The 14,424-nt window shown below is 36.4% G+C and overlaps 1 protein-coding gene across 6 annotated transcripts in view; it reads right to left on the bottom strand.

Annotated features, from left to right (window-relative positions):
- The window catches only part of ldb2a (LIM domain binding 2a), a 117,534-nt gene that overhangs the window by 71,899 nt on the left and 31,211 nt on the right, over positions 1 to 14,424 (bottom strand). For all 6 annotated transcript variants that reach the window (XM_015343986.2, XM_006629170.3, XM_015343984.2 and 3 more), the window contains exon 2: positions 6,311 to 6,413. In XM_015343986.2, the coding sequence (XP_015199472.1) occupies positions 6,311 to 6,413 (103 nt within the window). The remainder of the gene's footprint in view (positions 1 to 6,310; positions 6,414 to 14,424) is intronic.

Consider the following 14,424-nt stretch of genomic DNA (forward strand, 5'->3'; position numbering starts at 1 on the left):
TGAAGATCAGGTTGGTTGATCAGATGCAGGCAAGAGCCATGGTGAGGTACCTTATAAAGACAACACCTTGCAGCCCTCATATAGGCCACCCACGGGAAACATCATTCAAATTGTTCTGTAATTTGAGTGACTTTTTTTTCCCCCGCCTGTGCTTTCAGCTTGTTCACACGGGGAGTAAACGTTTCCAATCATCATGGCCAGAGCAGTGCAGTCCTGTCTGAAACTGAGGACTGTGTTGTTCTCAGGCATCGGCTCACTAGCGTTAAAAAAACGTTGATGAATGTCACCATGTACCACTCGTAACTGACCTATTTGCCTTTAAAAGGCATGTGAATGTTAAGGAGGTTAGGAGAGAAAAATAATTACACCTGAGTTCTATCCCAGCAGTGCAGTGATATCAATAAAGCCAGAATGAACAGGTATTCAAGGAAACAAAATAGGCTGCACATGAAGAATGTACCTTTTCAAACACAGCAGATATATTTCAACCTCTGACAAATTCCCTCATGTATAACACTATTCACCAGAAACACAACTGCAGCTGATCTAAGTGGACATTAATTGCTTTTGCGCTGATCTATCTGTGCCTTCTGAAGTGATAACATAGCTACAAAATCTGATATCTGACAAGTTGACTGACCCTAATCAGGGCAGATCAGTTGTTCCTGATGCCACTACAGGGTGTAATTTCAGCACTGCTGATGTACCTACTATATCTCTGCGAATAACAAACACATCAAAGCCACTTTTCAGACCTCAAAGTTAAAAGGCAGAAATAAACCAGTCTTGTGTTCTGCAAAATATAAATCATGACTTGCAAATGGATACAATCAGGAGGCCTGCCACTTTTATCTGACAATGTAAATGCTGCTACTCTAAACTCCACTTCAGATTTAATGCAACAGTATTTACACAATAATGCAACTCGTGCACCGTCGGCTGCTCAGATATAAACATGTGATTTATTTATATTCTGTGATTCATGTGCAAAGTATTAAATCATATACCATAAAATTGGTATTACCCGTCTGTATTGCATTATATTTGCTATTGCATCTTGGGGGTCCCAACTGATTTCTAGAACATTTACTAGGGGTACTGCATGTAAACCTTTTTCCTCCTTAAGCTTTATGTGCGTTTGTTGATTTTGTGCTCATTTACTGCTCCCTGAACATGACTGGAACCTTGGAAAAGACCAAGACTTTACCAAACAAATTCCAAATGCATGGTGCAACTAATTCAAACTGATGGCTAAGTAATATGACGAATTGCTGGATAACCAAACAAATGTTTTTTATAATGTAAGCTTGATAAAAAAATGTTTGAGATCTTAAAATGAAATTTTCCATCTTTTGTTTGCTATACAATATTACAATATTACAGGTACTGTGCTTAAGGTTAGGTAAGCATTAGTGGGATAGGTGAAGGTCATGGCAGTTCCAATATGTTTGCATAAATAAACAGATTCTGGATACTGATTAAATGTTTTTTGACATTATTTTGTATTAGTTGAGCATTCACGACAAGTGACTTGGTTACATGAGTACTTAATCACTTCTTTAGTAATACAGTTGATTGAGACATGGGAATGAGAAGGTTTAACTTGTCGAATGTTGGGCTTGAAGGAAACTGCGAAAGAACACAGAAAGGACCCTTCTTTAACGAGATCGATGACTTCATGGCATTGCTCTTGTTTTGGAAGCTGCACTAAGTCAGCGCACTGTCACTCGACGTCCTCCTTAGAGATGAATCAAGGTTTTGTGTAAACGTCCTCGTCGGGCGCCATGAGCGTGTTACGCTCGATCGCTGGGGGAGGTCCGAGAGCGCCGGGCTGGGGAGGAGTACAGCTGCTCCAGAATTCCACTGGCAGTCATTGACGGCAACCTGACTGCACAGCACTACCTCAGTCTAGTCCTGGGAGCCCAACTACTGTCTTTCCTGTGGCTCATCCTGATATGGCAACATTCCAGCAGGATAACCCATGTTTTCATGCTGCTCATGCGGCAGGGCTCAGAGCCCTGTGAACGGTTACTGTACATGCTTACTCAGGCTCTCAAAGAGGAATGGGACAAACCCATAAGACATAACTGCACCCTAATGCAAAGCTTGTCACAGATTCTGTATGTAGCTTCTATGGCTTCCATTTGCAGCCTCACATACAGCTATCCTGTGACATGTATTGCAGACTTAGAATACCACATTCTGATGATGTCATATCTACTCAATAAAATATGAGACCACAACTTTTTACATAATTACGAAAATATTACTTTTCCTCAATAATTAGTTGCAGGTAAAAGTGATATTGTTCTTTTCTTTTGATGCTGAGTATACATATTTCACGATAAAAGCTTGAATTACTTCGAACCTATCTCTGGAAATACCATGCAGAGAATACAGTATCTTTGAGAATACATCTGTACACAAGATCCTACAGTGTTCCAACATTAACAGCTCCAGAGACATTTATTTCACACAATTCCATTTCAAGTCTATCTCGCACTATCATTAAAAGGGTAAAAAATGTTTAGGTTCCTACTGCAAACAATACTTTCCATTGTTTCCAACAACGTAACAGACAAGATTGTAAATGTTTTATTATTAAAAATGCATTGCAGGTGAATCAGTTGTTAGTTGCTCTGCATAAGAAGTATCAACACAGTTGGTATACTGTATGTTAATTAAAATAATTTAATTATTGTGAGCTTTTTATCAAGCTGTGTTACTTAGCAAGCACGTTTTACATTTAATATGATTTATGAATACTTTGCTCCCTATGGGGGATAGAAGAGGAAATTTTATCATAAAATAAAAGGACAAAGGTGATCAATAATTAATGGAGCTGTTTCATGTTTGGAAACAATGCTGCATATGTCTTTACAAGAAGTTACAATATTGGTTATTTTAGGGGGGAAAATAGTTTATTTGAATAATTTTAACTGAAATGGTGACATCAAGCATATGTCCAATTGGTTCCATTGTGTGCCTTCTCTTACTCACATACAACTAAAATATCTCTGAAGGACCTTAAAATTTAAATTTAGTAGCTCTTTAGGAAAACCATCTCACTCTACTGTTAAATGTCGATTCACAGTAAACATGCAACACACTCTGGGAATGTGGTTTAGTGTCATCGAGATAATTTGTAACCGGACATAGTGGAAATGGCTTGGATGACATCAGATAAGAGCACAAGAAAGGATACAAAGAAAGGCTATTTAGCAAACTGTTTGGGAGCTTCTTATTGATCCAAGGATCTCATCCTTCCATTTTTCTGAGGGAAGCCAGATTTCCAGCTTCAATGACAAGGCTGGATAGCTTGTTCAATACTCCCACTACTCTTTGGGTAAAGAAGTATGTCCTGCTCTCAGTTTGAAATACACTTTATGCAGTTTTCACTTGTGTTCTCTGGTTTGTGTTTTGCTATTCATTTTGAATAATTCAAGCACACTGACTTTGTCTATAACTCTGAGGATTTTGAATACTTGTATCAGGTGACTTTTTAGTCTTCTCTGTTCAAAATGTTTAATTCTTTAAATCTGTTAATTAAACAATGTTAACATAACAACCCTTGATTTGCACTCTACATTACACTTATAAGTAGTCTCTTATAGCCCAGTGTTTCTCATTTTGTATTAATAGTTTTTGATTTTACTACACACATGCAAAATCCTGCACTTGTCTACCCTCAATGTCATCTGCCAGGTGTTTGAAACGTCTTAGTATGGTTCAATTGTTGCTTCTACACTGTTCATTAATCCTCCAGATTTAAGAGACGTCCTAGTACAGATTCCTGTGGTACTCCACTAATTACATTACTCTCATCTTACAGTATATGGCATACGCTTTTCAAAGGCCTTTTAAAAATCTATGAATCTCATATGCCCTGTGTGTATCCATTATAGTTGTGAAACATCTGCATACTCCTTTCATCCAATCATTTAAACAGGATGTCAGCAGATTTCAATTTATTCATGTACAAAAGATGCAGTATTTTAATCCACTTACATCATTAACTGATTAACTGTGGCAGTTTTGTAAATTGATATTTACAAATAGTAAATATTTATATATAAATATACATATTATTTATGTAACTGTATAAAGAAACTGTAGCTTGGAGGGGTGGGAGGGGGAAGATTAGGGCATAGAAAGAGGAAGAATTGAAGATAGAGGGTGGAAAGGGAGGTGAATTATTATTATTAATATTATTAGTATACACAAGTTTAAACTACTTTTTCCTCACTCATCACATCAGCATTTTACAGATTCACAAACCAAGAGCTGTGGAGTGTCTTACAAACTTTTGTCTGTGCATCTAAGGGTTTTAGTTTTGTCATACGAAGAAATACTAAGAAAGTTAGAGCACAGCCCTCTAGTGAGGATCAAATTTAGCCTTGCTTGAGTATCATCCCTTTAAAGCCTCTGCATCTGTATGACCACACAGTAAAGCTCTGACAGTTCTTTGCCATTTATAGTTCAGATATTCCTATCACCAACCCATTTTCTACAAGAATCTATCTTAAGTACTGCTGTGCTGTTGAGTCAAAGATCTTATCTTATGTCCTGCTGCCATTATAGGAATAAAAAAAAAAGAATCGTATACAAATCTAAGAAATAACAATTTCTTCCTAAGAAGTAACGCAATTATTGCTTTGTTCCCATGGACAATACATTTTCAGCAAAGGAGGGGACTCAGAAGAAGACGAAAATGTGTTTTGTTGCTTCTTGTTAATGATTATCATGTGATTATCATTATCATGTTTTGCCAAACCGGTTTATACTGTACAATATGGTGTCGCGTGAAGCCGGAGCCTACCCGGCAAGCAACGAGCGCAAGGCAGGGTACACCCTGGACGGGGCACCAGTCCTTCATAGGGCAAGTGCAAGCCAGTCATACATGGGGACAATTTGGAGGCCACGGTAAAGGCAGAGGGGGGGGAAACTTGGCCTGCACACTGTGATAACTCCCTACTCTTATCGAGAAATGCCCAGGGATCTTTAATGGCCACTGAGAGTCAGGACCTCGGTTTAACGTCTCATCCGAAGGACGGCGCCTGTTTTACAGTATAGTGTCCTCGTCACTATACTGGGGCATTAGGAACCACACAGACCATGAGGTGGGCGCCCCCTTCTGGTCCCACTAACACCACTCCCAGCAGCAACCATAGATTCCCAGGAGTCTCCCATTCAGGTACAGACCAGGCTCACACCTGGTTAGCTTCAGTGGGCTGCTATTTGAGAGCTGCAGGGTGATACAGTTGCTGGACACAATGATCATCATATTAACTATAAATGTACAAAATACTAATCTATTTTCTTTCATGTTATGAAGCATAATGTATTATATTCACAAAACAATTAGAAAATTATTATAAAACATTATAGTATATTATATATAGTATATATATATAAAGTAACTCAACTGCAAAAAATACAATATATGAGAAATAAAAATTCACATAATATGAAAACTGTGCATTTGATGGATCTCAAAATACTGAATGTTACAGTATCATCTTCCCTACTTCACTGTGCACACAGCTGTGCTAGTTCATGCTGAATTTTGAAGATTGTGTTAGTCAAATCTGGGTCTGGCAGATCCTGTGTGGAGCGCCTTTTATCAGACTGCACAAAACAATTGAAAGGAAAACAGATCTGTGAAAAAAGCCTCACAAGTGCTCTGCTGTGGTTTGATCCCTTTAGCTCTCTCTGCATTCTACTCCATAATCACCTTGGCAAAAACCTCCAGCACACAACAAATGCCCAGATATCATGGCTTACTGCTTGTGCTACAGCCACAATATGAAACACAAACTGCGAAAAACCTATCCTGATAGGAGACCTTCTGCCATAGTCTTACTTAACGTGTGGTTGCGACACAGTCTTAAAAAAATGTAAGAAATGTAATTTATTAAACTTCTGCTGGTAAAAGAGTAACCTGTGCTGGAAAAAAGCAACAAAATCACGACTATTGTTTGATCACGATCCAAAAGATGTCTGCACTGTGAAAAAGAGCAAATGTATTCATGGTACTAACGTGCTTCTATTGCTTCTTTCACCTTGGATTTAAAACACTATTTCAAATGGCCCCTCAAATGTCTGAATTGATAGATAAAAAAGGGAATTACAAGAAGGACAAAACAGAGAGAACTATTCTAGAAACTATCCATTCAAAAAGCTACTGTATATAATTTTCTTTTTGTATTGTTAAATCATGCTGTTGCTCTTTAGTGTAACAGAAAAGCTCTCTCCTCTTTGTGCTCAGCTTGGTCAGAAACTTCGGATGCAGAAACTCATTATCCCTTACTGTATCTCTTTGGTCCATCTTCCAAGCAGAATGAAAGAGTTAATGTGGCATCGTCTTCGAAAAACTCTGTTGCAAAGGCATCCCACCATAAGTTGTCACTTTCCTACAAGGAAAAAACAAAAGTAGAAGGTGACCATTACTTACTAAATAAAAGAATTACGGAATTCCAATTCCTTTTCTTCATCTTTTCTTCATTTTATAACGGTGACAAATGTAATCACATATCTATTGTAAAACATCTTTAATAAAGACAGGACATCATGAAATAAGACCTTTACAATCAAAGTTCCTTACAGATTCACAAACTTAATATCAGTATTTTTCCTAATCTCTGTATTTTCTTGCATTGCACTACTTACTAAAAATATATTACCTACTAGCTGCATTAGGAGCTATGGAAGCAGATGACTCACAGTTTAAGGTCCTATACAGTAGTTACCCTACAGAATAACAGACAATTATATTACACATGAGTCAGACTTCAAGTGTGTTTTCATATCCTGTGCTACTTCACTATCAAATTATGTTCTGGAGCACAATCCTGGATCTGTATGATTCACTGTATAAGCGTGCAAATGTCTCTGCAGTGGACTTAATTGACCGAGTAGTATGGGCATGTGGACCTACTTCAGACAATGCAGGCCATGAAAAAAGGGACATGAATGTTTCTCATTACATGTCCTGTCCCTCTCACTAGGGGATTACTTGGACAAAAGAAAAACTGATGATGATTACTAAACCATTCGAACCCTGTACCCTCAAAAAAGGGAACACCAAAGATGAGAATATATGGAAACTGACTCAATTAAAAATATTTAAATTGTTTTAAGGAAATCATGATTTTTATATTCATACAGTATGTCCTGGGTGCCTTTTGCGATAGATTTGTGGTTATTTCGAAGTATAATATATTGCATTCATACAGAGTTTCATATATACATACATCATATATATATGGTATATTGTATATATTCATATATATTTCGCATATCTCTGTGAGAAAGCTTTCTTGGTCCGATGGTCATTGTTATTCCTCCTTCCTTACTAAACAAGGGAAAGATGGCATAGCCACCCTAGGCTTTTCCACAGCACAGCTAAATTCAAAATCACTCAGAAAACTAATTATTATATCAATTATTAAATTACTTTAAATACATTTTACTAAGTGCAAAGGAGAGAACTCTGTCCTATAGAGCCAAAACCCAGCAGGTTTTAAGAGCCAGTAACTAAAACTAAGACAGTTTAACAAACTTAGAACAATTTGTTTGTGACCAACTAAATAGGTCATTTGTTGAATTAAGCAATTTAAAGATCTACAGTAAATGTGAACAAAACATGAATATTCTTCACACCACATGGACCAGAGGTCTCTTAATTGGATGCATTACCTGCTGAACTCATCAGTGCTTTACCAGCATTGTCACTTTTTAGAATCAGGTCACTTATAATATACAGTACTTATATCAGGATTATAGAACACTGATTTAAAGACTTCCAGACACTTTCTGTGCACTTATTATTAACAGTAGGAGCTATATTTATAATACTCAGCTCCCCAGTCATCATCAAATGTATCAACAAAATCTAGAACAACATTATCAAAATTAATTCATGGAGTATCAATCTTTTACTTGCTATAGTGCCTTTGCGGCCATTTGCTACACAGTGTTTTACAGAATTATGATATACTGCAGTTAACAATACAGTAACAGAGCCCCTGGTTTCAACCCACCGTGCAATGAGGTTTAGGTACAAAAATAATAATAAATCAAAGCCAAGGGTTGAGATTATGCTGTCATGGGTCTGTTGTGAGCGTTAACAGAAAAAAAACTGCTTTAAGCATCATTTTCCTTCTTGATTTAATACTATTGCACCTCTTGTTGAAGTTTAAGTATCATGAGAACTTTGCCTGCATTTTATTTAGGGACAAATGATTAATGAAAAGTGTTTTGCCTTTAATCTTATATAACATCTGTAATAATCAAATTATCAAGCGCACACTTTCTTATAATTAAATAATATTTAGCTTGATTTGATGTTGGAGCTGTGACTTTATTTAAAACTATTTTAAAGATGACTTAGTTGGAAGCATTCTGTTATAAATTAAAACAATGTTCCACCTGATAAAAAACAAATCAAATTAGTGCTAAACTAAAGTTTGGCAAGACAAGTGACTGTCTAAAACAAAAATATAAGGTCTTATAACCTTCCAGATAATTAATTTTAATTAACTTAAAAATATGAATTCAAAGAAAGAATATCAATGTCATTTTAATACTATTTTTTAACACAGAGGAAATCAACTGTAAAAAGCATTAAAACAATGGAGACAGATTTTCACATTTTAATAAATTCACATTAAAATATATAATAATCACCCCCAATATCCTCCAGGAACCTGAGAAAAATTAGTTGTCAATAGAACACACTTTTCCTGATTTTATGTTACTTAAGATATGATCAGTCAAATAAACCAAAGTTTGTTTCTTTGGCACTGGAGCTCAGGAACCCAGAGGTTAGGTAAATATCAAATATATACAGTATAAAAAACATTTTGGATAAACAATATTACCTCAAGCTTGTTTTTCCACTCTCAGAAGTTCTCCTTTCCTCTGAATATGATATGAATTTTGAGTTTATACATTATTTACTGTGTACATTTTAGATCTGAGATCTGAACCCACAGCTTGCCAATTAAAAATCAAAGGACTAACCCTCCATGCTACGCTGCCCCATGCAAAATAAGAAAGGTGCTAACAAATTTCAGGACACAGCACGAAGAAGTCAAGCAAAGAGGCGCAGTGGTCAGCATTGCTGCCTCACAGCGCTCGGACCCTGGGTTCAATTCCCAATGTGGGTACTATCTGTGTGGAGTTTGTATGTTCTCCTCAGTTTTGCACAAGTTTCCTCTCACAGTCCAAAGACATACTTGTAAGTTAACTGGTGCGTCTCTGTTTCTGTGTCGCCCTTGAAATGGACTAGGATGTTCCTGCCTTGTGCGTGTTACTTGCTGAGACAGGCTCTGTCTCCCCCGCAACCTTGAACTGGATGAAGCAGCTAGAAGAAAGAATGGACAGACATGCAAACCTGGAGCAGCTTAACCCTTTCTTAAGTAATTTAAGGGCAAATTGCTACTTACCCTAAAATAAAAGCAATTCCAGTTATACTACTGTAAATTCCTCTTTGGCTGGTGTTAGTGTCCTCAAAAGCTATTGGGACAGCAAGGTGAAAAATTATTTTTACTTTAAGGTTAAGAAATATGTATTTGTGATCATGAAATGAGAATAGCTTACAATTAAGCTAAACTATATGTGTTATTATTTTGAAAGTCCTTACATACACTACTTATCATATTAGAACTCAATTATTCTCTGTGTGCAACACAGTGATTTCTTGGGACAAATGATTTATTGGGCATTATTTTTCTGTTTTGCAATTACCGAGCTTTAAACTTCAAAAGTTTGACTTTTCAACTTCTGTGGTTTTTTTCTTTCAGCAAATCTTCTGCCATTATTGCAGCAGCAGAGTGGTCTGGCTTCACCGTTTTCCATTATTTCAGGGCAATAAAGGAAAGGCTGCTGCTGGATCCTATCAGTCTGTTGCCTGCATGTTGCTACATTGCCAACTGTGATTTTCCTGCTCATGTGACCCCACACTGAGAGACAGACACAGTGGAAACAGCTGTCAGTCATGTGTTCCCATAGACAAAGCTGCCTCTGTGACCAGGCCAAGGTAGAAAATCAACTGCATTTATCAATATTTGTTACATGAGAGAAGTGCAGATCCAAATGCTGCAATAATCTCAGTGACATCCATTTTTTTAATTAAGTGAAATGGAAGCAAATTGCAAAAAAGTCTGACAGATTAAGGTGAAATGCACCTTTTATGAGTGCACAATTCAGAAGGAAATGTGATCTACTCTGGATTAAAAGATGTCAGATGATAACAGACATATCAGTTGAAAAATCCGGTCATAAACTTCTTGGAATTAAAACAAACCACTTAGCAAACTCTCGATGAATGTTTTCTCATCCTCGTGGTAACAAAAACACCCTGCATTTTACACTTAAAATATTTAATAAAAAACAGCTTCCTGCAAAGTAATAGCAGTTTAGATTTTACAAAACTCTTGCAACTGTAAAAGAATACTTCTTAGTTTTTATGCATAATGAGTTTCAAGAGTACGCTTTGAATCAGATTTACTTGGACTGCAAGTGGAAAGCGAATGCCTTGTCAAATGATTTTGATTTTTGAAGGCATGTTTTGACAGGCTGAGTTTTTTTCATATTATTTGCTATGAGAGGGCTCACCCTTCCAGCTGTTTACAATTAGCTCTGCAGACAGGCATAATGTCATGTTTAATAAAGGCTGGCAAGACATACCACACTGTCTGTATCATTTCTCATTCACCTTTCACTATCCGATAATTTTCTACAACACCAAAAACAAAATGATGGAAAAGGGAATCTACTTTATTATGAAGAACAATGAATGCATATACAAAAAATAAAGCAAAACAACTTTTTCAAGTCACAATAAAATAGAGTGAATTTGTAATGCTGTTTTACAGTGAAAACTAAAATGTTAGACTGTATTAAGGACAATACTATAGTCTGCATTTTTATTTATAGGGCTGCTTTGATTTATAAGAACATATGATTTACAAAAACCATTACACATGACAGCGGGCAATTTGGACTATCTAACTCATTTAGTTGCTTGTACATAACCGATTTGTGGATCTCATACAAATGTTTCTTGAAAGCACCCAGTGTGTCAGCCTCAACAACGTGAGCTGGTAATTTGTTCCAGACTCCCACAACCCTTTGTGTAAAAAAGGGCCCCCCTGATCTCAGTTTATAATTGGACTTCCAGGAAGTTTACCCAGCATCCACTGGTTCCTGTTCCACTGTTGATTCTGAAGATTAACATCCTTGAGCCATTTCAAAATGCAAATAGCTCAGACAGTGCAACCAAGTCAACAGAAATGAAACCCCACTTTTTAAAACAGCCTTGAGATATTTTAAATCTGTTTAAACCCCAAATTATGTTTTCCAGCCAAAGTAATTTGCTGCAATAAACTTATTTTTTTTTTCTCCGGCAGGGATGCGATGATTATTTAGCAAACTAGTTTCCCTCGATGGTCAGGATCCTGCGTTGAAATAGGTATTTCTCCAGTTTCTATCTCCAGGAGTTCTTTGATGTAAACTAATGAACTAATTAACCAATTTCTAGTGTACTAGAAATCACCTATCATACAATCTTAACAGCTCAATAACTGCAAATGTAGACAGCAATGTGAAAGAGTGGTTAGGAGCTCTGTATTGCTTTTGACATACTGTAAGAATCATCTGAATAAATTAATAAGACATTTCAAACATTCTTAATTTTATTATTATTATGGAGCTAAGGAATTTATCCTTGTGTAATCTTTAAAAAAATTATAAAATATTTACTTGGACAAGAGACTATTTCAGTAAATGTTTATGAAACTGTAATGCTTGCGTAATTAAAATGTGTGTAAAGTTAATTTTGCTAAAGACCTCTGTAATCTGTTAACGTCTGAAAGCAAGCAAAATACACATTTTGAACAGGGTCGGGTTATTTCATATAATATATATTTAATATACAGTATATGTATTTCAGTCATGTCATATAATTGAATGATATACATTAAAAATTATCAATTGGTAATTAATGATTTGCACAGGAGGGCTCTAAATCTAAATATCTCACCTAGTCATCAGAGGTTTGAGAGGGCAGCAGTAGTCATTTCTTACCTAATACTTTCTTTCCTATTCTTTCCTAAAACTATACTTTCCACTATTTGTCTGGTTGAGAAAACTGATGAATCTATAATTAAGCAGCTACAACAGGTTGTAGAAGATAACTAATCACTGTGACAACAAAATCTTCCCAAGAAGAAAACTAGGGCACACAATGTGGCAGCTCACTCATTTAAGCATCTGGTATAGAGAACACTGATGCTATGATTTACAATTCTAATTTATTTAACAAAAATATTTGTTTAACAATAAAAAGATCTCATATATCATATGGTACATACTTTATACCATATGATGCCATGCTTCTACAGGAAAAAATACCCGAGAGTGATAACAGCAGGCTTTTACATAAGTAAGTACATGTATTATAAAAACAGCTAAGCTAAACAGTTGACTGACTGAATCGTATGTAAAACAAATATTTTTTCTTGTAAAACTACCCAGCACAGAACTGACACATTCTTCCCTCACTCATTGCCCTTTCCCGTGAAAGGCAGTTGGAGATAAACAATCATTATCAGCTTTCCTGGCGAATCTTTCCAATATTCTTTCAGGCTTGCTATTTAAAGGAACCAGGTAAATCAGATGCTACCTTGTTCTAGGTTCCCAAATGGCTGTCTTGTCTTCTGAGAAGGTGATGTACACAATAACGTCTTGTGGGTAACTGAAGTAATCTGATGGTGAAGATTCTTTATCTGCATTGGAAATTAGTGAAACTTTTTCATAGTTTACTACTTATTTTTAGGTACTTTGCAGCAGTCTTCACTTCAACATCTTTAAAACCGTAAGTATGAAGAGATGGTCGCGTAATAATAATAATAATAATAATAATAATAATAATAATAATCATTATCTTATATAGCACCTTTAACGGTGTCTTCTCAAAGCACTTTATAGAATGACAACAACAATAAGAAGAATACACAAGATAAAACACAAATTACAACACACAGAGGAGACCGTGGATGGTGGTCTAAGTATTGTAGAAGCAGAGGGGTAAAGACTGGAACCAGTTGAGTAAAGGCTCTTCTAAAGAAGAAGGTTTTGAGTTTGGATTTGAAGGAGTTTAGAAAAGGTGACTCTCTGATATCCTTGGGCAGAGAGTTACAGAGCCTGGGGGCATACAGTAACAGGAGAAGGCCCTGTCACCCATACAATGTAGATGGGCTTAGGGGACAGTAAGGAGAGCAGAATTAGAGGAGTGAAGGTTCTGAGGTGGGGAGTAGGACGGCAATAGTTCAGACAGGTATTGAGGTGCCAAGCCATGCAGAGCCTTATAGGTGAGCATGAGGATTTTAAAGTCCACACGGGATATTGCGTAGTGAGGATACAGATATAAAAACCCGCAGATGGAAAGGAAGAAACAGAAAGTGATCTTCGGTGTGGAAGAGACATTGAAGGAAATGGTGCAGGTGTCTGCGGGTGAGGATATCGTGGACGTACAGTAGGTAAACCCAACCTGCCTCGGGACATTAGGAGTCCTTTCGTGAAAAGCCTTTGATATTTAAGCAGAGTTTTCGTTTTTCTCTGCTTTGGATAATAACCGGTCGGAATAATGTGGATCTGGGGAAGAACCTCCTCATTTTTTCCAAATTAACTTTTTTTCTTTTTGAAAGCTGTTTTTGCCCCTTCAACATTTTAGATAACTTTTCTCCTCCGAGAATATTTGAACCTAAAACAAAATGATAGTACTGAAGACCCGAGATGAGTCCTTATTGGTCTTTAAAACCACCACAACACACCAGCACCATGTGATTAGAATGATCCTTCTGTCTTGGGACTCTTAAGTTATACAGGAGTGTGAGAAAGGTGGTGGCCTATTGCTAGAGGCCTATTTCAGTAGATAACAATTCTTCAAGGTTGACAGACATAAGTGTGAGCAAAAACAATACAGAGCACAGGCACTACAAATCCGTAATTGCAATTAAAAGCCTAGGTTAAGCTGAAGAACAAACCAGTAGATTCTTGTACATTAACATATCAAAACATTAAGCCCTAATACAAGAGTTACAAGTCTCCTCACCCGTCACACATTACAGCTCAGCTAGCAGTTCAGAATTTCCTTTTTTTCCCCGATTAAAATTCCACATATATCTATACTAAGTACTAGATGTAGACATTTTCAAAATAAGAATAAAGTCAGTATAGTATAATAAAATATCACAGAATAAATTGTTCTATAGTAATCCTGCAGTTCTTTGTTTATAAAGTTATATAATAATAATAATAATGTGTTTTGATGTGGAATGTTTGAATCTTTTCAAATATTCCACATCAAAACACAGTTCAGCATTTCCATCAGCAAATGTCTTGACACTACAAATAACA

The sequence above is a fragment of the Lepisosteus oculatus genome, chromosome 1 (genome assembly GCF_040954835.1).
Source record: "Lepisosteus oculatus isolate fLepOcu1 chromosome 1, fLepOcu1.hap2, whole genome shotgun sequence".
In the NCBI taxonomy this organism is placed as follows: Eukaryota; Metazoa; Chordata; class Actinopteri; order Semionotiformes; family Lepisosteidae; genus Lepisosteus; species Lepisosteus oculatus.